This window comes from Tachyglossus aculeatus, chromosome 6, assembly GCF_015852505.1.
Source record: "Tachyglossus aculeatus isolate mTacAcu1 chromosome 6, mTacAcu1.pri, whole genome shotgun sequence".
Lineage (NCBI taxonomy): Eukaryota > Metazoa > Chordata > Mammalia > Monotremata > Tachyglossidae > Tachyglossus > Tachyglossus aculeatus.
Window position 1 is genome coordinate 35,970,007 of NC_052071.1, and position 22,069 is coordinate 35,992,075.

At 55.0% G+C, this 22,069-nt stretch overlaps 1 protein-coding gene across 2 annotated transcripts; it reads right to left on the reverse strand.

Moving 5' to 3' along the window:
* Positions 1 to 422: 422 nt before the first annotated feature.
* Positions 423 to 21,583, reverse strand: TFE3 (transcription factor binding to IGHM enhancer 3). Of its 2 annotated transcripts, XM_038748018.1 has the most exons (10): positions 21,220 to 21,583; positions 14,925 to 15,038; positions 10,769 to 11,051; positions 10,417 to 10,656; positions 9,268 to 9,372; positions 7,753 to 7,870; positions 3,113 to 3,169; positions 2,948 to 3,023; positions 2,691 to 2,838; positions 423 to 1,683 (listed from the first exon to the last, which is right to left on the reverse strand). In XM_038748018.1, the coding sequence occupies exons 1-10, from the start codon at positions 21,318 to 21,320 to the stop codon at positions 1,324 to 1,326; spliced, it is 1,602 nt and encodes a 533-aa protein (XP_038603946.1). In that variant the 5' UTR covers positions 21,321 to 21,583; the 3' UTR covers positions 423 to 1,323. The 2 variants fall into 2 exon arrangements, with proteins under 2 accessions (XP_038603946.1, XP_038603947.1); XM_038748019.1 differs by lacking the exon at positions 21,220 to 21,583 and having other exon boundaries at positions 14,859 to 14,952.
* Between the last annotated feature and the right edge of the window lie 486 nt (positions 21,584 to 22,069).

Genomic DNA, 22,069 nt, shown 5'->3' on the forward strand with positions numbered 1-22,069 from the left:
AGCACGCTGCCCCTGCTTGAATGCCCTCCTCGCCGTCACAGTTCGACTTCGAACTCACTTCCTGCACCAAACCCTCTCCCGCTAATTCCAACAATTTGATCGCTCCTCAATTCCGGCCGTCCCAGCCCAGGTGCCCGTCTGACTGGAAACCCGCCTCCGCTTCTGTTCCCTGTAGAGCCCTGTTCTTTGCGCTTTGGTCCGATTTCACGCCTCGTCCCTCGGGTAAGCGCCTCGAGGTAGGATCTGTGTCTTCTCACGCAATTCGCCCGCGATGGAGCTGGGGTTTCAACAAATACCACCGAGGATGATTGTGAAACTGAGGGCAAAAGGAGTCCGGCCATTTTCTCCTAGTGCCCTGGGAGGGGGTCCCCTCTCCCTTCTCCTTCTCTACTGACAACAGAAGACGCAGCGAGATGCAGGGCCAGGGGGCCGGTATGATTTATTTCTCAGCTTTAGGCAGAGGCCGTGATGTTGGGCCGGGGTCTCAGTTTCAATTAAAAAAAAAAATGTAAAGAGTGCCCCCTCCCAACGTCCTTTAAAAAAAAATGTCAGCGAATCGGAGCTGGAGGGCAACATGGCATCCAGCCCCCAGGGCACACGACGGCCTGCCCTGCCCACCCCGCTTTCAGGCCACCTCCGGGGTGAAGTCCGCCAGCCCGGGGCGAGGAGACTGGAGCCGTGGATGGCTCCCTTTGTCCTGCGGGGAGGGAAGGGGAAGTGATGGGAGATTATTCCCCCCACTCCCCCCCACCTCTGTCCAGTGGGAGCGGGGAAGCCCAGGGGAGCCCTCCTGCCTAAACTCCATTCCCTCCCCTGGGATGCTTCCTCACTCTGCCTTCTTGCCCCCAGAGCAGCCCCCTTAAAGGAAGACGCCGGGAAGCCGGGCAGCCTCGGTTTTCCATTTCTCCTACTCAGCAACACCGAGAGGGTTCGGGACCCTCCTTGAGGGCCCTGGGGCCAGAGGGTCTCCCTCCCTCGGGCGACGGAGGAGGAACTGGAGCCCTCCCCGGGCAGAAGGCCTCGACTGGCTCTCGTCCTCATCCCCCTCCGTCCCGTCACCTCCGGCACCCCAGTGCTCCCTTCCAGGGAAGGGCCTCGGAAGAGAGAGAGTGAGGGAACAGGAGATGAAGGGAAAGTGTAGTGGCACGGTTGGGGGGCAGGCGGAGATGCCCGGGTCCGGGGAGTCCCTCCGGCTTGGGGTGGGCTGCAGAGAGCACACGGGCCCTTCTGAGGCGGGGACGGAGCTGAGAAGGGAGCCCAGAGGTGGAAGTGTGAGCCTCAGGGGGCTGACAGCCTGAGTCTGTAAGGGCAGAGCAGGGTTCATCACGAGTCCTCTTCCATGCTGAAGCTGCTGCGGCGGCTGCTGCCTTTGGAAGCGCCGGGGGAGACGGAGGAGAGCAGGGGGTCGGCGGCCCCGAGGGGGGACAAGCCGGCGGGGCCGCCCTCCTCCATCAGAATGTCCTCGATGGCCGTGTCGGGCCCCAGCCCCAGCTGGAACGGGTCCCCTAACTCCCCCAGGGAATCGCTGGAGAAGTTGAGGTCCAGGATGGAGTCGGTGGGAGGGTGAGGGGGCGGCCGGGCGGCCAGGAAGGAGCCCCCCTCTTCCGGGCGCCCGGGCTTCGGCGTGTCGGGGGGCAGCGGGGCGGGGAGGAGCCCGTGGATCTGGGCCTGCAGCTCCAGCTCCTTTGAAGGAAGGAGGTGGGGAGGGGGACAGGGAGAGGGAACATCAGTTATTCCACAGAAGAACGAGAAAGGGCCCTCGCCTTGAGCTGAGAGGCAAAGCAACGGCCCGGGGTTGGGGGGTGTGAGGGGTTATTATGATTGCTACTAATAATCGTAATAATAACAAAGCCCCCCTCCCCGGGCTTTATTATTTACTACCCTTAGTAGTAGTAATAATACTAATAATGGCATTTGTTAAGCGCTTACTATATGCAAGGCACTGTTCTAAGCGCTGGGGAGGCTACAAGGTGATCAGGTTGTCCCACGAGGGGCTCACAGTCTTCATCCCCATTTTCCAGATGAGGGAACTGAGGCCCAGAGAAGTGAAGTGACTGGCCCAAAGTCACCCAGCTGACAATTGGCGGAGCCGGGATTCAAACCCATGACCTCTGACTCCCAAGCCCGGGCTCTTTCCACTGAGCCACGCTGTCATCATAATAATAATTGTGCTATTCGTTAAGCGCTTACTATGTGCCAGGCACTGTAGTAAGTGCTGAAGTGGATGGTAGTAATAATGGCATTTGTTAAGTGCTTACTATGTGCAAAGCACTGTTCTAAGCGCTGGGGGGATACAAAGTGATCAGGTTGTCCCATGTGGGGCTCACAGTCTTAAATCCCTAGTTTTCAGATGAGGGAACTGAGGCTCAGGGAAGTGAAGCGACTCGCCCAAGGTCACACAGCAGACGTGTGGCGGAGCCGGGATTAGAACCCATGACCTCTGACTCCCAAGCCCGGGCTCTTTCCACTGAGCCACGCTGCTTCTCTACGTGGATACGGCCAACCTGGGTTGGACACAGTCCCCGTCCCCCACGGGGCTCCCGGTCTTCACCCCCATTTTCCAGATGAGGTCACCGAGGCCCAGAGAAGTGAGGTGACTCGGCCCAGGCCCCCCGGCAGACAGGTTGGCGGAGCCGGGATTAGAACCCAGGTCCTTCGGGCTCCCGGGCCCGGCCCGGGCGGGGGCTGACCTGGACGCGGAGCTGCAGGCTGCGGTTGGCCTGCTCCAGGCTGCGCTGCCGGCTTTCCATGTCCTTGGAACGCTGCTGCTCCTTCTGCAGCTTGCGGATGTAATCCACGGAGGCCTTCAGGATGGTGCCTTTGTTCCAGCGCATCTCCCTGGGCGGGGGGGAATGGGCCAGGGGGTGGGTGGGGGGGGTCTGGGCCGGCGGCTCTTCCCAATCCGCGCCCCCTTTCCCCCCCACAACACACTCCCCACCCCGCTCACGGGTCATTGGACTTGGGGATCAGGGTGCCCAGCTCTTTGATGCGGTCGTTGATGTTGAAACGCCGCCGCCGCTCGACTGCAAGGGGAGACGGGGAGGGTGTTGAGGAGGGGGAGGCCCGCGGCCCGGAGACCCTTCCCCACTCCCCGAACAACGGCCCCACGTACTCAGGTTGTGATTGTCCTTCTTCTGCCGCTCCTTCAGGAGGGCCTTCGCCTCATTCTCTGTGGGACCAGGGCAGAGCGGGGAGAATTCAAGAGTCAGCGGGGCCAGGGATGGGCGGGAGCCGCCGGTGTGGCCCGGCTTGCTGGGAGGGGGCACGGAGGGGCTCTCTCCACTTCTCCACTCTCTTCTCCCACTCCCCCCCAGCTCGCCCACTTGGTTCCACTCACCCGCCCAGCCACGCGCCCACTCCCTGGGCCTCGCTCTCTTCGCCGACCCAGACTGAGCCCCCTTTCTCCTCTCAATCAATCAATCGTATTTATTGAGCGCTGACTGTGTGCAGAGCACTGTACTAAGCGCTTGGGAAGTACAAGTTGGCAACATATAGAGACGGTCCCTACCCAACAGTGGGCTCACAGTCTAAAAGACTGCCACCCTACCTCCTTCCCCTCCCCACTGCACCTGTATATATGTTTGTACAGATTTATTACTCTACTTGTACATATTGACTGTTCTATTTATTTTGTTAATGATCAATCAATCAATCGTATTTATTGAGCGCTGACTGTGTGCAGAGCACTGTACTGAGCGCTTGGGAAGTACAGGTTGGCAACATCTAGAGACAGTCCCTACCCAACAGTGGGCTCACAGTCTAAAAGACTGCCACCCTACCTCCTTCCCCTCCCCACTGCACCTGTATATATGTTCATACAGATTTATTACTCTATTCTACTTGTACATATTGACTGTTCTATTTATTTTGTTAATGATCAATCAATCGTATTTATTGAGTGCTGACTGTGTGCAGAGCACTGGACTAAGCGCTTGGAAAGTACAAGTTGGCAACATATAGAGACTGTCCCTACCCAACAGTGGGCTCACAGTCTAAAAGACTGCCCCCGCCCCAACCCCCCCACACTACCTCCTTCCCCTCCCCACTGTACCTGTATATATGTTTGTACAGATTTATTACTCTGTTTTACTTGTACATATTGACTGTTCTATTCATTTTTTTCATGATGTGCATCTAGCTTTATTTCTATTTATTCTGATGACTTGACCCCTGTCCACATGTTTTGTTTTGTTCTCTGTCTCCCCGTTCTAGACTGTGAGCCCGTTGTTGGGTAGGGACCGTCTCTATATGTTGCCAACTTGGACTTCCCAAGCGCTTAGTACAGTGCTCTGCACACAGTAAGCACTCAATAAATATGACTGAATGAATGAATCTAGCTTTACTTCTAATTATTCTGATGACTTGACACCTGTCCACATGTTTTGTTTTGTTGTCCGTCTCCCCCTTCTAGACTGTGAGCCCATTGTTGGGTAGGGACCGTGTCTATATGTCACCAACTTGGACTTCCCAAGCGCTTAGTACAGTGCTCTGCACACAGTAAGCGCTCAATAAATACGATTGAATGAATGAACCTAGCTTTACTTCTGTTTATTCTGATGACTTGACACCTGTCCACATGTTTTGTTTTGTTGTCCGTCTCTCCCTTCTAGACTGTGAGCCCGCTGTTGGGTAGGGACCGTCTCTAGATGTTGCCAACTTGGACTTCCCAAGTGCTTAGTCCAGTGCTCTGCACACAGTAAGCGCTCAATAAATAGGACTGAATGAATGAATGAATGAGCCCTTGCCCACGCACTCCTTCCAGCCTGGAACTCCCTTCCCCTGCTCCATCTGTCGAACTGCTATTTCTCCTTCTTCAAAGTCCTTCTGGAATCACAACGCCTGGAGGCCTTCCCCAGTGAATTCCTCATCTTCCGACCTTTATCCCCTCATCTGTAAAATGGGGATGAAGACTGTGAGCCCCCCGTGGGACAACCTGATCACCTTGTATCCTCCCCAGTGCTTAGAACAGTGCTTGGCACATAGTAAGCGCTTAATAAATGCTGTTATTATTATTATTACCGCTTCACAAGTTGCATGGCACCTAAGCACTTGGGGTACTCACCCCCACCCTGCCAACAAACCCTGAGAGTACTTGTGTACAGAGAAGCAGCGTGGCTCAGTGGAAAGAGCCCGGGCTTGGGAGCCAGAGGTCATGGGTTTGAATCCCGGCTCCGCCAATTCGTTCATTCAATCGTATTTATTGAGCGCTTACTGTGTGCCGAGCACTGTACTAAGCGCTTGGGAAGTCCAAGTTGGCAACATCTAAAGACAGTCCCTACCCAACAGTGGGCTCACAGTCTAGAAGGGGGAGACAGAGAACAAAACAAAACATATTAACAAAATAAAAGAAATAGAATAAATATGTACAAATAAAATAAATAAATAAAAAGAGTAATAAATCCGTCCAAATATATATACATATATACAGGTGTTGTGGGGAGGGGAAGGAGGTAAGGCAGGGGGGATGGGGAGGGGGAGAGGAAGGAGGGGGTTCAGTCCGGGAAGGCCTCCGTCAGGCCAATTGTCAGCTGTGTGACTTTGGGCAAGTCACTTCACTTCTCTGGGCCTCAGTTCCCTCATCTGTAAAATGGGGATTTAAGACTGTGAGCCCCACGTGGGACAACCTGATCACCTTATATCCATCCCAGCGCTTAGAACAGTGCTTTGCACATAGTAAGCGCTTAATAAATGCCATTATTACGGGAAGCAGCGTGGCTTGGTGGGAACAGCACAGGCTTCGGAGTCAGAGGTCATGGGTTCAAATCCCAGCCCTGCCACTTGTCAGCTGGGTGACTTTGGGCAAGTCACTTCACTTCTCTGGGCCGCAGTTACCTCATCTGTAAAATGGGGATTAAGACTGGAAGCCCCCTGTGGGACAACCTGATCACCTTGTAAACTCCCCAGCACTTAGAACAGAGCTTTGCGCATAGTAAGCGCTTAATAAATGCCATCATTATTACTATTATTATTACTACATATCTTTATTCTGTTCTTACCTCCTGTCATTTCTTTTCACATCCAGCTCCCCTGATGGACTGAAAGCTCCTTAAGGACAAAAATCACATCCACTAACTCTGCGGTACTTCCCCCAAGTGCTTAGTATAGTGCTCTGCCCACAGTAGGTGCTCAATAAATACTACAGCTTGGGGAAGCAACATGGCTCAGTGGAAAGAGCCCGGGCTTGGGAGTCAGAGGTTGTGGGTTCTAATCCCGGCTCTGCCACTTGTCAGCTGGGTGACTTTGGGCAAGTCACTTCACTTCTCTGGGCCGCAGTTCCCTCATCTGTAAAATGGGGATGAAGACTGTGAGCCCCACATGGGACAACCTGATCACCTTGTAAACTCCCCAGAGCTTAGAACAGTGCTTGGCACATAGTAAGTGCTTAATAAATACCATCATTATTATTATTACTACATATCTTTATTCTGTTCTTACCTCCTGTCATTTCTTTTCACATCCAGCTCCCCTGTTGGACTGAAAGCTCCTTAAGGACAAAAATCACATCCACTAACTCTGCTGTACTTCCCCCAAGTGCTTAGTATAGTGCTCTGCCCACAGTAGGTGCTCAATAAATACTACAGCTTGGAGAAGCAACACGGCTCAGTGGAAAGAGCCCGGGCTTGGGAGTCAGAGGTTGTGGGTTCTAATCCCGGCTCTGCCACTTGTCAGCTGGGTGACTTTGGGCAAGTCACTTCACTTCTCTGTGCCTCAGTTCCCTCGTCTGTAAAATGGGGATTAAGACTGTGAGCCCCACATGGGACAACCTGATCACCTTGTAAACTCCCCAGCGCTTAGAACAGAGCTTTGCACATAGTAAGCGCTTAATAAATGCCATCATTATTATTATTACTACATATCTTTATTCTGTTCTTACCTCCTGTCCTTTCTTTTCACATCCAGCTCCCCTGTTGGACTGAAACTCCTTAAGGACAAAGATCACATCCACTAACTCACTGTACTTCCCCCAAGTGCTTAGTATAGTGCTCTGCCCACAGTAGGTGCTCAATAAATACTACAGCTTGGAGAAGCAACACGGCTCAGTGGAAAGAGCCCGGGCTTGGGAGTCAGAGGTCGTGGGTTCTAATCCCGGCTCTGCCACTTGTCAGCTGGGTGACTCTGGGCAAGTCACTTCACTTCTCTGGGCCTCAGTTCCCTCATCTGTAAAATGGGGATGAAGACTGAGGCCCCCCTTCTAGACTGTGAGCCCACTGTTGGGTAGGGACCGTTTCTATATGTTGCCAACTTGTACTTCCCAAGCGCTCACTACAGTGCTCTGCACACAGTAAGCGCTCAATAAATACAATGGATTGATTGATTGTGAGCCCCACGTGGGACAACCTTGATTACCTTGTATCCCCCCAGTGCTTAGAACAGTGTCCCAAAGTCACACAGCTGGCAATTGGCGGAGCCGGGATTTGAACCCATGAACTCTGACTCCAAAGCCCGGGCTCTTTCCAGTGAGCCACGCTGCTTCTCCGGAAGAACGGGCCGGGCACAACTGGGTTGGCTGGGAAGGAGGGGAGGCTTACATAGTAAGCGCTTAACGAATACCAACATTATTATTAGGTGAAGAAGAGAGATCCTCGCTGCCCACCCACCCCCAGGGCTTGCTGGCCCGCCGCCTCAGGCTAGATGAGGAAACTGAGGCCCTGAGCTGGGACAGAGAGACGGGTCCAGAGTCACCCCTTCCGACTCTCCCCGGCCCGGGGTTTCCACGGGGGTCTCCCCACGGGAGGAGGGGCGGACCCACACCTGAGATCTCTCTCTTGATGTTGGGCAGGTCAGCCGGGCAGGAATTGCTCACAGTGATGGCCGGGGTCGTCACGCCTTGCCCGTTGTAGACGTCCAGGAGGTTCCCGGACACCGGCAGCTGGGGGGGGAGGAGGCAGAGAGAGATAGAAGGGAGTCTGGGGGGAGAGACCGTTCCACCCTGTGCCCTAGCTGAAGTCCCTCTGGGACCCAGGCCCGGGCCGGCCTCGGGAGACACCGCGAGGCAGCCCAAGGGCTCGGGAGATTCCAACCTAGCTTTATTTGAAGGGCCTCCCTTCAAGGCCCTACTGAGCGCTCACCTCCTCCAGGAGGCCTTCCCAGACTGAGCCCCTTCCTTCCTCTCCCCCTCGTCCCCCTCTCCATCCCCCCCATCTTACCTCCTTCCCTTCCCCACAGCACCTGGATATATGATGTTTGTACATATTTATTACTCTATTTATTTTACTTGTACATATCTATTCTATTTATTTTATTTTGTTGGTATGTTTGGTTTTGTTCTCCGTCTCCCCCTTTTAGACTGTGAGCCCACTGTTGGATAGGGGCTGTCTCTCTATGTTGCCAACTTGGACTTCCCAAGCGCTTAGTCCAGTGCTCTGCACACAGTGAGCGCTCAATAAAAGTGCTCAGACTGAGAGCTCACCTCCTCCAGGAGGCCTTCCCAGACTGAGCCCCTTCCTTCCTCTCCCCCTCGTCCCCCTCTCCATCCCCCCATCTTACCTCCTTCCCTTCCCCACAGCACCTGTATATACCTATATATGTTTGTACATATTTATTACTCTATTTATTTTACTTGTACATATCTATTCTATTTATTTTATTTTGTTAGTATGTTTGGTTTTGTTCTCCATCTCCCCCTTTTAGACTGTGAGCCCGCTGTTGGGTAGGGGCTGTCTCTCTATGTTGCCGACTTGGACTTCCCAAGCGCTCAGTCCAGTGCTCTGCGCACAGTAAGCGCTCAATAAAAGTGCTTAGTACAGTGCTCTGCACATAGTAAGTGCTCAATAAATACAATCGAATGAATGGCTTAGAAGAGAGGAAATGGAATTGAGAAGTTTGAGGGATGGGGGAAGGGGTTGCCTTCCCCTCCCCACAGCCCCTGTATATATGTTTGTACATATTTATTACTCTATTTATTTTATTTGTACATATTTATTCTATTTATTTTATTTGGTTTATATGTTTGGTTTTGTTGTCTGTCTCCCCCTTCTAGACTGTGAGCCTGCGGTTGGGTAGGGACCGTCTCTATATGTTGCCGACTTGTACTTCCCAAGCGCTTAGTCCAGTGCTCTGCACACAGTAAGTGCTCAATAAATACGACTGATTGATTGATTGATTGATTGATATCTCTGGATGGGCCAGGCCGATCCCAAGCTCGCTCTGTGGCCTCCTGGTACCCTGCCCCAGCTGGGTGGGGGCCCTTCCAGGAGCCCCCCGTCGCAATTTAAAGAGCACTGCCCAGATTCTCCGGCCCACTCCATCCCCCTCATTCCCCCTCACCGTGCTGGGCAGCTGCAGCCCGGCCCCTCCTCCGGGCAGGTAGTTGAGCATCTCGTCATTGTAACTTGACTCTAGGCTGATGATTTCATCGATGACATCATCGATCTGGTAAGGGAATGGACAAGGGGTTGGCCACTGCTTCTCTAAGGCCTCGGTGGGGAAGAGGTGCAGGCCATGGAATAATAATAATAATAATAATAATGATAATAATGATGGCATTTATTAAGCCCTTACTATGTGCAAAGCACTGTTCTAAGTGCTGGGGAGGTTACAACTTGATCAGGTTGTCCCACGTGGGGCTCACAGTCTTAACCCCCATTTTACAGATGAGGGAACTGAGGCCCAGAGAAGTGACTTGCCCAAAGTCACACAGCTGGCAATTGGCGGAGCCGGGATTTGAACCCATGAACTCTGACTCCAAAGCCCGGGCTCTTTCCACTGTGCCACGCTGCTTCTCCGGAAGAACGGGCCGGGCACAACTGGGTTGGCTGGGAAGGAGGGGAGGCTGATCGCTCTTTGGAAGGGGGAGAATAATAATAAATGATAATAATAATAATGAGGGCATTTATTAAGCACTTACTATGTGCAAAGCACCGTTCGAAGCGCTGGGGAGCTAACAAGGTGGTCAGGTTGTCCCACGTGGGGCTCACAGTCTTTAATCCCCACTTTACAGATGAGGCGACAGAGGCACAGAGAAGTAAGGTGACTTGGCCCGAGTCACACAGCTGACAATTGGCGGAGCCTGACCGCTGACTCCAAAGCCCATGCTCTCTTCCACTGGGCTAGACTTCTAGACTGTGAGCCCACTGTTGGGTAGGGACCGTCTCTATGTGTTGCCAACTTGGACTTCCCAAGCGCTTAGTCCAGTGCTCTGCACACAGTAAGCGCTCAATAAATACGATTGATTGATTGATGGACGCTGCTTCTCTAAGGGGTCCCCTTCACCCCCTTTGGTTAGAGATCTGCCAGACTTCTCCTTTTCCCTCCTGCCCCACCCCAGCCACTAGGAGCCTGGTAGAAGGGGCCACTGAGAGATGCCTCAATGGGGCGTAGGCCCCCGAGGGCCAGGGAAGGCGAGGCCCGACTAGATCCAGGGAGGATGGGGGAGTGGGGTGGGTACGGGGGGACGGGCCCCGTTCTCTCTCTCACCTCCTTCTCTGAGTTGGAGCTGATGTTGAGCATGGCCATGGGGCTGTTGGGGGCACTGCCGCTGGGCGGGGGCAGGACCGGGCCCTCGGGTTGCGGGCTGGGGGCGGGCGGAGGCACGGGCGGCGCCAAGGCCTGGGAAGCCAGCTTGGGGCCCAGTGCGGTGGACAGGTACTGTTTCACCTGCTGCCGCTGGGCCTGCTGAATGTGGTACTTGGTGGGGTTCTCCAGGTGCGTCTGGACCTGGGAGAGGAAGGGCGGACCGTCGGCGACCCGGAGTTTCCCTCCCGGCCCCGCGGAGGGAGTGGAGCCCACCGCCTCCGCGCCCTCCTCCGCGGGACCTCGGGCTCCTCACCTTCAGAACCTCCATGGGCACCTGGGCGGGTGCGGGCCGGCCCATGGCGCTGTTGACGCTGATGGCGGGGGTGGCGGGGACGGGAGGGGCGGCCCGCTCCGCCAGAAACTGGGCCGACGCCGCCTGCTGCTGCTGCTCCCGCCGCTCCTGCTCCTGCGTCTGGGCCCGCATCAGCTGTTGGCGCAACAGGACGCGCGACGACATGGTGGAGGCCCCGACGGGCAGGCCGGGGGCGCCGGGGGCCGCTGCCGGCGGGCCCGGGGGGCTCTGCAGGGCGGGGAGGCTGTGGGCACAAGGACCGCCGGGTCACCGGGGGCCCCCCGGACGCCGCGGCCCCGGGGGCGGGGGGGGAGGTGGGATGGGGCCTGGACCGGTCCACGGGGGAGACGGGGCTAGAAGGGGCCAGGGAAGGGGTCCTGGCGTGGGCGCCCTGGGCCTGGCTCCCCGAGCCCCGGTCCCAATCCAGAGCAGGTTTCCTTGCTGATTACGAAATCAAAACTGCAACCAAAACAAACTGGGGAAGGGGAGGGGCCGGCGGGTGTGTGTGTGAGAGGGAGAGAGAGACGGAGAGAAGTTTGAGGGGGGTGAAAGCGGGGACCCCCCGCTCCTCAGATCGGGGGTGGGCAGGAGTCCCTCTGATCCAAGGCCTTCAGCTTCATCCCTGAACTGGGGGCAGGGCGATTTCCCAATAGAGCGGCCGCCCCCCGCCCCCCCGGTCCGGCCGGGCAGCGGCGGCGGCGGGGTTGGGGGGGTGGAGGGGGGGGGCCCGGCCATGAGTAAGCACATTCCTGGGCAGCGGCGGCGGCGACAACAGGATAGGGAGGGGCCGGTGACCAGCCACCCCGGACTGGAGGGAGGCCCGGACAGGAGGCCGGCCGGCCGGGAGTCCAGCCTGGACAGGCCCCGAGGCCCAGCTCTCCTTGGGATGGAGAAGGGGCAGGGTAGCGCACTAGATCCAACCCTCATTCTGGCCCGTGCCCCCCGCCCGCCCCCCTCCATCCTCAACCGCTGTCCTCCGTTCCCGGCCTGCGTCCCCCTCGGGGAGAATCCACTCCAACTAGCCTCTAAGCTGGTGAATGGGAGTGGAGCCCAACCAACCCTTCGGTTTCCAGGCTAAGCTGATCTAATCAGAGGCCTTGGACCAAGGGGCTGGGGGGGAGGGTTGAGGAAGGGAGAGGGGAGTAATAAAGGGGGGCTGTGGGAGGAAAGGGGGAGGAAAGGAGGGAAGAGGAGGAGGAGGGGAGGGCCAAGAGGGATGGGGGGGCAAGAAGATGACGAGGAAGGAAAGCAGGGAAAAGGGGAGAGACAGTAACAGGAAAGGATGAAAAGGGGAGCCAGAGGAGGGAAGGAGGGATGGGGGAAGGCAACAAGAGGGAGGGAGGTGAATGAGAGCAGGGGAGGTGGAGGGGGAGAGAATGGAAGGGGTCTCTGTCTGGGGAGGAAGGAAAGCAGGGAAAAGGGGAGAGACAGTAACAGGAAAGGATGAAAAGAGGAGCCAGAGGAGGGAAGGAGGGACGGGGGAAGGCGACAAGAGGGAGGGAGGTGAATGAGAGCAGGGGAGGTGGAGGGGGAGAGAATGGAAGGGGTCTCTCTCTGGGGAGCTAACAGGGATGTGGCGTTTACTGGGAGGGTTAGCCCCACTTCTGTGAATCACCACTCTGTTCTGAGCCTCAGTTTTCTCTTGGCACGTTTCCCAATATTTGGGGCTCGTAAAGGAAAGGCCAGAGTGTGGTGGCATCGTTACTGCTGCGGTCATAAAACAGCCAATCTCCCGAATTAGTAGTCCTCCCAGCTGGGGACTTCCTGGTCGTGGGCTGGGACTGGCCCTCAGGGAGCATCCCACGAACCCGGCCACAGAAGCACGACCACCGAGGCCCCTTTGCGGACCTTCCCCGGAACGCCGCCCGCCCCACGGAGCCCACGCCTACGTCCCCAAGACGCAACCCCCGCTACCACCCCAAAGCAGCTGCATGCAGCAAAAATGCAGTGCAGAAGCAAAGCCTTTTCTTTTATGGTACCGGTTAAGTGTTCACTACGTGCCAGGCACTGTACTAATGATGATGATGATGGCATTTATTAAGCGCTAAGTGCGTAGCACTGTTCTAAGCACTGGGGAGGTTACAAGGTGATCAGGTTGTCCCACGGGGGGCTCACACTCCTCATCCCCATTTTACAGATGAGGGAACTGAGGCCCAGAGAAGTTAAGTGACTTGCCCAAAGTCACAGCTGACAATTGGCGGAGCCGGGATTTGAACCCATGACCTCTGACTCCAAAGCCCGGGCTCTTTCCACTGTGCCACGCTGCTTCCCATATTAAGCACTAGGGTAATAATAATAATAATGGCATTTATTAAGCGCTTACTATGTGCCAAGCACGGTTCAAAGCACTGGGAAGGTTACAAAGTGATCAGGTTGTCCAACGGGGGGCTCACAGTCTTAATCCCCATTTGACAGATGAGGTCACTGAGGCCCAGAGAAGTGAAGTGACTTGCCCAAAGCCACATGGCTGACAGTTGGCGGAGCCGGGATTTGAACCCGTGACCTCTGACTCCAAAGCCCGGGCTTGTTCCACTGTGCCACGCTGCTTCCCGTATTAAGCACTAGGGTAATAATAATAGTAATAATAATAATAATAATGATAATGGCATTTATTAAGCGCTTACTATGTGCCAAGCACTGTTCAAAACACTGGGGAGGTTACAAAGTGATCAGGTTGTCCCACGGGGGGCTCGTAGTCTTAATCCCCATTTGACAGATGAGGTCACTGAGGCCCAGAGAAGAGAAGTGACTTGCCCAAAGTCACAGCTGACAATTGGCGGAGCCGGGATTTGAACCCATGCCCTCTGACTCCAAAGCCCCGGCTCTTTCCACTGTGCCACACTGCTTCCCGTATTAAGCACTACGGTAATAATAATAGTAATAATAATAATAATAATGGCATTTATTAAGTGCTTACTATGTGCCAAGCACTGTTCAAAGCACTGGGGAGGTTACAAAGTGATCAGGTTGCCACCATCATCATCAATCGTATTTACTGAGCGCTTACTGTGTGCAGAGCACTGTACTAAGCGCTTAGTCCCATGGGGGGCTCACAGCCTTAATCCCCATTTGACAGATGAGGTCACTGAGGCCCAGAGAACTGAAGTGACTTGCCCAAAGCCACACGGCTGACAGTTGGCGGAGCCGGGATTTGAACCCACGAACTCTGACTCCAAAGCCCGGGCTCTTTCCATTGAGCCACGCACACGATATTAAAAACTTTCCAATATCTCAAGCGGAGGGGACGACGGAATACAGTCGCAAATGTTTTCTCCAGTTAGAGCCCGAAGAACGTCAGAACACTCGGGAATCCTTGGGACGGCAGGGACCGGGAGTAGGGATCGGCAGAGGAGGTCACCAGAGGCCGGAGCTACCCGCGCCCTCGGCCCTCCTAAAAAACCACCTCTGCCCTATGGTCCTGAGCTCCCAAGCCCAGGGGGCCCCTGCTTGAATAATAATAATAATAATAATGGCATTTATTAAGCGCTTACTACAGCACTGTTCTAAGCGCTGGGGAGGTTACAAGGTGGTCAGGTTGCCCCACGGGGGGCTCACAGTCTTAATCCCCATTTTACAGATGAGGAGAAGTTAAGTGACTTGCCCGAAGTCACACAACTGACAATTGGCGGAGCCGGGATTTGAACCCATGACCTCCGACTCCAAAGCACGGGCTCTTTTCCACTGAGCCACGCTGCTTCTCCCCGAATCAAGTCCCCAGAGACCGTGAGATTCAGGGAGCCTCCCCCGAGTCCCCTCTCCCCCCCGACCACCCCAGATAAGAGGTAACAGAGATGACCGTTTCCCCCCCTTTTAGACTGTGAGCCCACTGTTGGGTAGGGACTGTCTCTATGTGTTGCCAATTTGTACTTCCCAAGCGCTTAGTCCAGTGCTCTGCACATAGTAAGCGCTCAATAAATACGATTGATTGATTGATTGATTGACCGTTGGCCTCGGAGCTGGAGGCAAGGCGCGTCTCCCCCTGCCACCCTCTCGTCACCCCCCCCCACCCGCCCACCCGCCCAGCAGGGCCGCTGAGGTTCAGACCACTCACCTGAAACCATCATTCATGGCCAGAAAGAGCCAGGAGGGGAGGCTGGAGGAGGGCCAGGGGGCCTACCTGGTGCCTAGGGGTTGGCTCTTCAGCTCGTAGAAGCTGTCCTGGGTCAGGGACAGGATGTTTTCTAGTTCAATGTCCGCGACGATGCCAGATTCTGGCAGGAGGGAATTCAGGCTGGGGGGGGGAAGCGGGGGTTGGGAGGAGAGAGAAGGACCCCCAAATCAACGGAGTTACAACTTCCAACCCCCGACCTCCTCTCCCCCTCTTCCCACACGATGCAGGATGGGGTATTATGCCCCCCCCCCAATCATGAGGAACTCGCATGCGGACTGTGAGCCCACTGTTGGGTAGGGACTGTCTCTATATGTTGCCAATTTGTACTTCCCAAGCGCTTAGTACAGTGCTCTGCACATAGTAAGCGCTCAATAAATACGATTGATGATGATGATGATGACCCACCGACGTCCAGCCCCTAATTCCCCATACTCCAGAGCACCGCTTCCTTGAGATGGGCCCGTCTACTCGCGCTTCGCACCGGGGTTCGGCCTGAGGACGCCCCCGGCTCCCCCGTGTCCCGCAGAACAACTCTCCCTGGTTCTTACAGAGTGACTGGGCCAGGGTGGATCCGTACAGGGGTGGTGGGCGGGTCCTGATAATAATAATAATAATGATGATGGCATTTGTTAAGCGCTTACTAGGTGCAAAGCACTGTTCTAAGTGCTGGGGAGGATACAAGGTGATCAGATTGTCCTGTGTGGGGCTCACAGTCTTAATCCCTATTTTACAGATGAGGTCACCGAGGCACAGAGAAGCTAAGTGACTTGCCCAAGGTCACACAGCTGACAGTTGGCAGAGCTGGGATTTGAACCCATGACCTCTGACTCCAAAGCCCGGGCTCTTTCCACTGAGCCGCGCTGGCCTCCCCCTGCAGCTCCCCCACACCTGGCCACCTCACCAGGAAATGTGGGGGGCACGGGGGGCTCCACCCCACCTCTCCAGTGGTTCCCTTAACTCTCCAGTCGGGTAGGAAGTACCCAAGGTCCCTCCCTGCCCAACTCCCACTCCAGGGGCTGGGCAGGCAAGAGCCGGGAGGGAAGGAGCCACGTGGGGCATCCCGGCAAGGGCCGGGACGGACGGGCAGGTAGACACACTTGCCTTGGCCACCCCCACCTTGGGCCAGGGAGAGACCGGCGGCCTAAGCCCCAGTTTACCACGAACAGCAATACCGAGAGGCGGAACAGAGATGCTGCACATCTTTAAAGAACCCATGCCCAGAAGTGGCAACGTTACCCAAGCAGGGCCAGGAGGCCAAGGGAAAGTGGGAACGGACAGAAGGATATTCTCTCCACTCTACGGGGCCTTAAGGCCCGACCATCTCGCCCCTGCCTATTATCCATCAATCGATCAGCAGCATTTATCAGCCCCCGCAAAACACATTATTCTAGTGCACCTTAAAACCAAACTGGACATGTGCCAGGTGTCACCCCAACTTCTGCACTCATTCACGGCTGTGAAACCCCAGTGTCTTCTAGAACAGGCTCTCCCGCTTTCCCGCCTGGGTCCCGGTCGGCAGCCCCACACATTATCGCTCAGCTTCTCCTCCTCTTGCAAAAAAAACAACCCACTTCCCGGGGTTAGGAGGGGTGGGAAGCCTTGCTCTCCTGCTCCCACACCGTCTACGATATGGTGTTTTCTCTAGGGTTTCAAAGCAAGCCCCAGACCGCCAGGAAGCTTCATCTCCGTCCATCTCCCTTACCAACCGTAGAGTTCATGTTTGGCCTCATCAGAGGGAACCAGAGTGGGAGGCTGAGGGAGGGAGGGGTGGCACCCGCAGCTCCACGGGACTTGGTTATTGGCAGGACTTCTACGGATTGGGCTGCCGGAGTCTCCGCTACGGTTGGGCCTACGACAATGTGGAGTCGGGGAAACCTGGCCGACCTTCCTCGGGGGCCTGGCCCCTTGAAGTCTGCTGGTGGGGAAGGAGCCAGGCCAGAGATGGTGCTGAGCTCAGCAGACGACTGGGGGCCCCACGGCAATGTGCTGACGGTGGCAGGAAAATGACTCAGGCCGAGGCCCCAAGCCATCCCATGTTTTCGAATCCTCTTTCAAGGGGCAGGGAGCTTGGGGAGGAAGGATTCTCCATTTCCCTCCTACGTGCTCCCAGGAAGTTTGGGGCAGAATCGGGATGAAAGGCCAGCGCACGGAGTCGGTACCTCCTATTCGGGCCTGGGCCGGCGGGGACGGGAGCAAAGAGCTCTGTCAGCCTCCTTCCATGGGAAGGGATTTGGGGAGCGTGGGATGCAGTGGGTGGCCCCACCCTGAGCGAGGGGAGGGGGGGGACAAGGGGCGATGGTGCAATCTCAGCTCTACAACAAAGCAACACAATCATTAACCCAGCCCAGTTCTCGGTCAGGGAGGGGAGGAGGGAGGCCTGGCTGGAGATCAGACAGACAGGGAGACAGAAACAGGCCTGGAAACCGAGGGACAAAGGCGGCCAGAACTTGAGAGGAGGATCTAAAGCTCCCGAGGAGGGAGGGATGATGGGCTTCAAGTGATCTGAAGCTCGGAGCTAAATGTTTACTCCTGACCTGAAATCTGGAGAGGCATATTAGGAGGCTGGAGGGGTGGGCACACACAGATGAGAAATGAGACTCCCTTGGGATGCCCTTAAAAAGCAGCACCTCCAACGCCTTGGCCGGGGCGCCCTTCTGGAAAGTTGCTTGGGCTTGGGGACTTTCAGCTTGCCAGTCCTCACTGCCCCCAAAGAAAACCTGTGTCTGTGTGTGGGGGTAAACCGAGGAAGATTCAGGGGCTGAACCCTGAAGGTGAGCCTTCCATCCCACCTACTGCTCTAGGTAGCAAACGGGCAACCGATGCCAAGTCAAAGCCAGCCCTCGTTGTGCCCCTTCCAATCAATCAATCAATCGTATTTATTGAGCGCTTACTGTGTGCAGAGCACTGTACTACGTGCTTGGGAAGTACAAGTTGGCAACATATAGAGACGGTCCCTACCCAACAGTGGGCTCACAATCTATTACTTTCTCCTCCAGTGGGAAGCCGGACTGCCCGGGGAAGGGAGTCCAGGGACTGTATTTTCCAAGCGCTTAGTATAGTGCTCTGCACACAGTAAGCGCTCAATAAATACGATCGAATGAATGAATGAATGGCTTAGAAGAGAGGAAATGGAATTGAGAAGTTTGAGGGATGGGGGAAGGGGTTGCCTTCCCCTCCCCACAGCACCTGTATATATGTTTGTCCATATTTATTATTTTTATTTATTTATTTTACTTGTACATATTTATCCTATTTATTTTATTTGGTTTATATGTTTTGTTTCGTTGTCTGTCTCCCCCTTCTAGACTGTGAGCCCGCGGTTGGGTAGGGACCGTCTCTAGATGTTGCCAACTTGTCCTTCCCAAGCAGTTAGTCCAGTGCTCTGCACACAGTAAGCGCTCAATAATTACGATTGAATGAATGAATGAATGAATGGGACCAGCAGAGTCCCGACCCCCGTGTCCACCAAAGAGCACCACGGTGGAGGGAAACAACAGATACCTGGCAACCCTTTTGGGGAAATGAAGCACAATCTGGGAGGTGACACCCGGCTCACCCCCGATTTTCCGGGCAGGGCTGGTGATCCCGTGCCTCAGTGGTTTCAGGGCCGCGGGCCCCAGGTCTTTCCCTGGGGTGTCTGGCCTCCTCTTCCTCCGTCCGGGCCAGAATCAATCAATCAGTAGTATTTATTGAGCGCTGACTGTGTGCAGAGCACTGGACTAAGCGCTTGGGAAGTCCAAGTTGGCAACATCTAGAGACGGTCCCTACCCAACAGTGGGCTCACAGTCTAAAAGGGGGAGACAGAGAACAAAACCAAACATACTAACAAAATAAAAGAAATAGAGTAGATATGTACAAGTAAAATAGAGTAATAAATATGTACAAACATATACACATCTATACAGGTGCTGTGGGGAAGGGAAGGAGGTAAGATGGGGGATGGAGAGGGGGGCGAGAAGGAGAGGAATCAATCAATCAATCAATCGTATTTATTGAGCAATGACTGTGTCCAGAGCACTGTACTAGGCGCTTGGGAAGTCCAAGTTGGCAACATATAGAGACAGTCCCTACCCAACAGTGGGCTCACAGTCTAAAAGGGGAGACAGAGAACAAAACCAAACATACTAACAAAATAAAATAAATAGAATAGATAGGTACAAGTAAAATAAATAGAGTAATAAATATGTACAAACATATATACAGGTGCTGTGGGGAAGGGAAGGAGGTCAGATGGGGGATGGAGAGGGGGACGAGGGGGAGAGGAATTAATCAATCGTATTTATTGTGCGCTGTGTGCAGAGCACTGTACTAAGCGCTTGGGAAGTCCAAGTTGGCAACATATAGAGACGGTCCCTACCCAACAGTGGGCTCACAGTCTAAAAGGGGGAGACGGAGAACAAAACCAAACATACTAACAAAATAAAATAGAGTAGGTATGTACAAGTAAAATAGAGTAATAAATCTGTACAAACATATATACAGGTGCTGCGGGGAAGGGAAGGAGGTAAGATGGGGGCCCACTGTTAGACTGTGAGCCCACTGTTGGGTAGGGACTGTCTCTCTATGTTGCCAACTTGGACTTCCCAAGCGCTTAGTCCAGTGCTCTGCACACAGTAAGCGCTCAATAAATACGATTGATTGATTGATTGACGAGGGGGAGAGGAAGGAAGGGGCTCAGTCTGGGAAGGCCTCCTGGATCTGGGGTGTCTGGCCTTCTCCTCCTCCGTCCGGGCCAGAATCAATTAATCAATCGTATTTATTCAGCGCTTACTGTGTGCAGAGCACTGGACTAAGCGCTCACGGTATTTTTTAGACTGTGAGCCCACTGTTGGGTAGGGACTGTCTATGTTGCCAACTTGGACTTCCCAAGCGCTTAGTCCAGTGCTCTGCACGCAGTAAGCGCTCACTAAATACGATTGATTGATTGAAGAGGGGGAGAGGAAGGAAGGGGCTCAGTCTGGGAAGGCCTCCTGGATCTGGGGTGTCTGGCCTTCTCCTCCTCCGTCCGGGCCAGAATCAATCAATCCATTGTATTTATTGAGCGCTTACTGTGTGCGGAGCACTGGACTAAGTGCTCACAGTCTTTTAGACTGTGAGCCCACTGTTGGGTAGGGCCTGTCTCTCTATGTTGCCAACTTGGACTTCCCAAGCGTTTAGTCCAGTGCTCTGCACACAGTAAGCGCTCCCTAAATACGATTGATTGACAAGGGGGAGAGGAAGGAAGGGGCTCAGTCTGGGAAGGCCTCCTGGATCTGGGGTGTCTGGCCTTCTTCTCCTCCTCCGTCCGGGCCAGAATCAATCAATCCATCGTATTTATTGAGCGCTTACTGTGTGCAGAGCACTGGACTAAGCGCACACAGTCTTTTAGACTCTCCCCCTTTTAGACTATGAGCCCACTGTTGGGTAGGGACTGTCTCTATGTGTTGCCAATTTGTACTTCCCAAGCGCTTAGTACAGTGCTCTGCACACAGTAAGCGCTCAATAAATACGATTGATTGATTGATTGATTTTAGACTGTGAGCCCACTGTTGGGTAGGGACTGTCTATGTTGCCAACTTGGACTTCCCAAGCGCTTAGTCCAGTGCTCTGCACGCAGTAAGCGCTCAATCAATACGATTGATTGACGAGGGGGGGGGAGAGGAAGGAAGGGGCTCAGTCTGGGAAGGCCTCCTGGATCTGGCGTGTCTGGCCTTCTCCTCCTCCGTCCGGGCCAGAATCAATCAATCCATCGTATTTATTGAGCGCTTACTGTGCGCAGAGCACTGGACTAAGCGCTCACAGCCTGTGAGCCCACTGTTGGGTAGGGACTGTCTATGTTGCCAACGTGGACTTCCCAAGCGCTTAGTCCAGTGCTCTGCACGCAGTAAGCGCTCAATCAATACGATTGATTGACTGATGATTGACGAGGGGGAGAGGAAGGAAGGGGCTCAGCCTGGGAAGGCCTCCTGGATCTGGGGTGTCTGGCCTTCTCCTCCTCCGTCCGGGCCAGAATCAATCAATCCATCGTATTTATTGAGCGCTTACTGTGCGCGGAGCACTGGACTAAGCGCTCACAGCCTGTGAGCCCACTGTTGGGTAGGGACTGTCTATGTTGCCAACGTGGACTTCCCAAGCGTTTAGTCCAGTGCTCTGGATACAGTAAGCGTTCAATCAATACGATTGATTGATTGATGATTGACGAGGGGGAGAGGAAGGAAGGGGCTCAGCCTGGGAAGGCCTCCTGGATGTGAGCAGGGCCTAACCAGGGCCCGAAGTATTTCGGAGGCCCCTCGGGTCGGCAGTGTCGGCCCCCGGCGGGTACCTGAGCAGCTGAACGGCGTCGTCCGAGCGCCCGTCCTCCAGCAGCACGAATACGGTGGACTCGGCTCCGTCCCGGCCTGGCTCGGCCGCCGCATGAGACATGTCCGCTCCTTCGGGCCCGCCGGGCAAGGACCGGGCAAGGCCCCGCTCCTCCCCCGTCCCGGGCCCCTCGAGGAAGCAGAGGCCGGTGAGGGGGGGGTGGGGGGTCCAACCGGAGCGGGCAGGACCGGACCAGACCGGACCGAACCGGACCAGGCCAGGCCGGGCAAGGGCAGGAGCAAGAGCAAGGCAGGCCAAGGGGCAGCGATGCCCCGGAGGCGTCTGGGAGCCGGGCAGGGCTGTGACTCATCCCCCCCGTCTGGGGAAACTCCACAGGAAGTGACGTCACGAGGGGGCGTGCCCCACATGGACACGCCCCCTTTCCCTTCGGTGGGCGGCGCGAGGCTCCCGCTCCCCCTTCATTCATTCGTTCGGATTTGATCATCACCGTCAGTCGTATTTATCGAGCGCTTACTGTGTGCAGAGCACTGGACTAAGCGCTTGGGAAGTCCAAGTTGGCAACATCTAGGGACAGTCCCTACCCAACAATCAATCGTATTTATTGAGCGGTTACTGTGTGCAGAGCACTGGACTAAGCGCTTGGGAAGTCCAAATTGGCAACATCTGGAGGCAGTCCCTACCCAACAATCAATCGTATTTATTGAGCGCTTACTGTGTGCAGAGCACTGGACTAAGCGCTTGGGACAGTCCAAATTGGCAACATCTGGAGGCAGTCCCTACCCAACAATCAATCGTATTTATTGAGCGCTTACTGCGTGCAGAGCACTGGACTAAGCGCTTGGGAAGTCCAA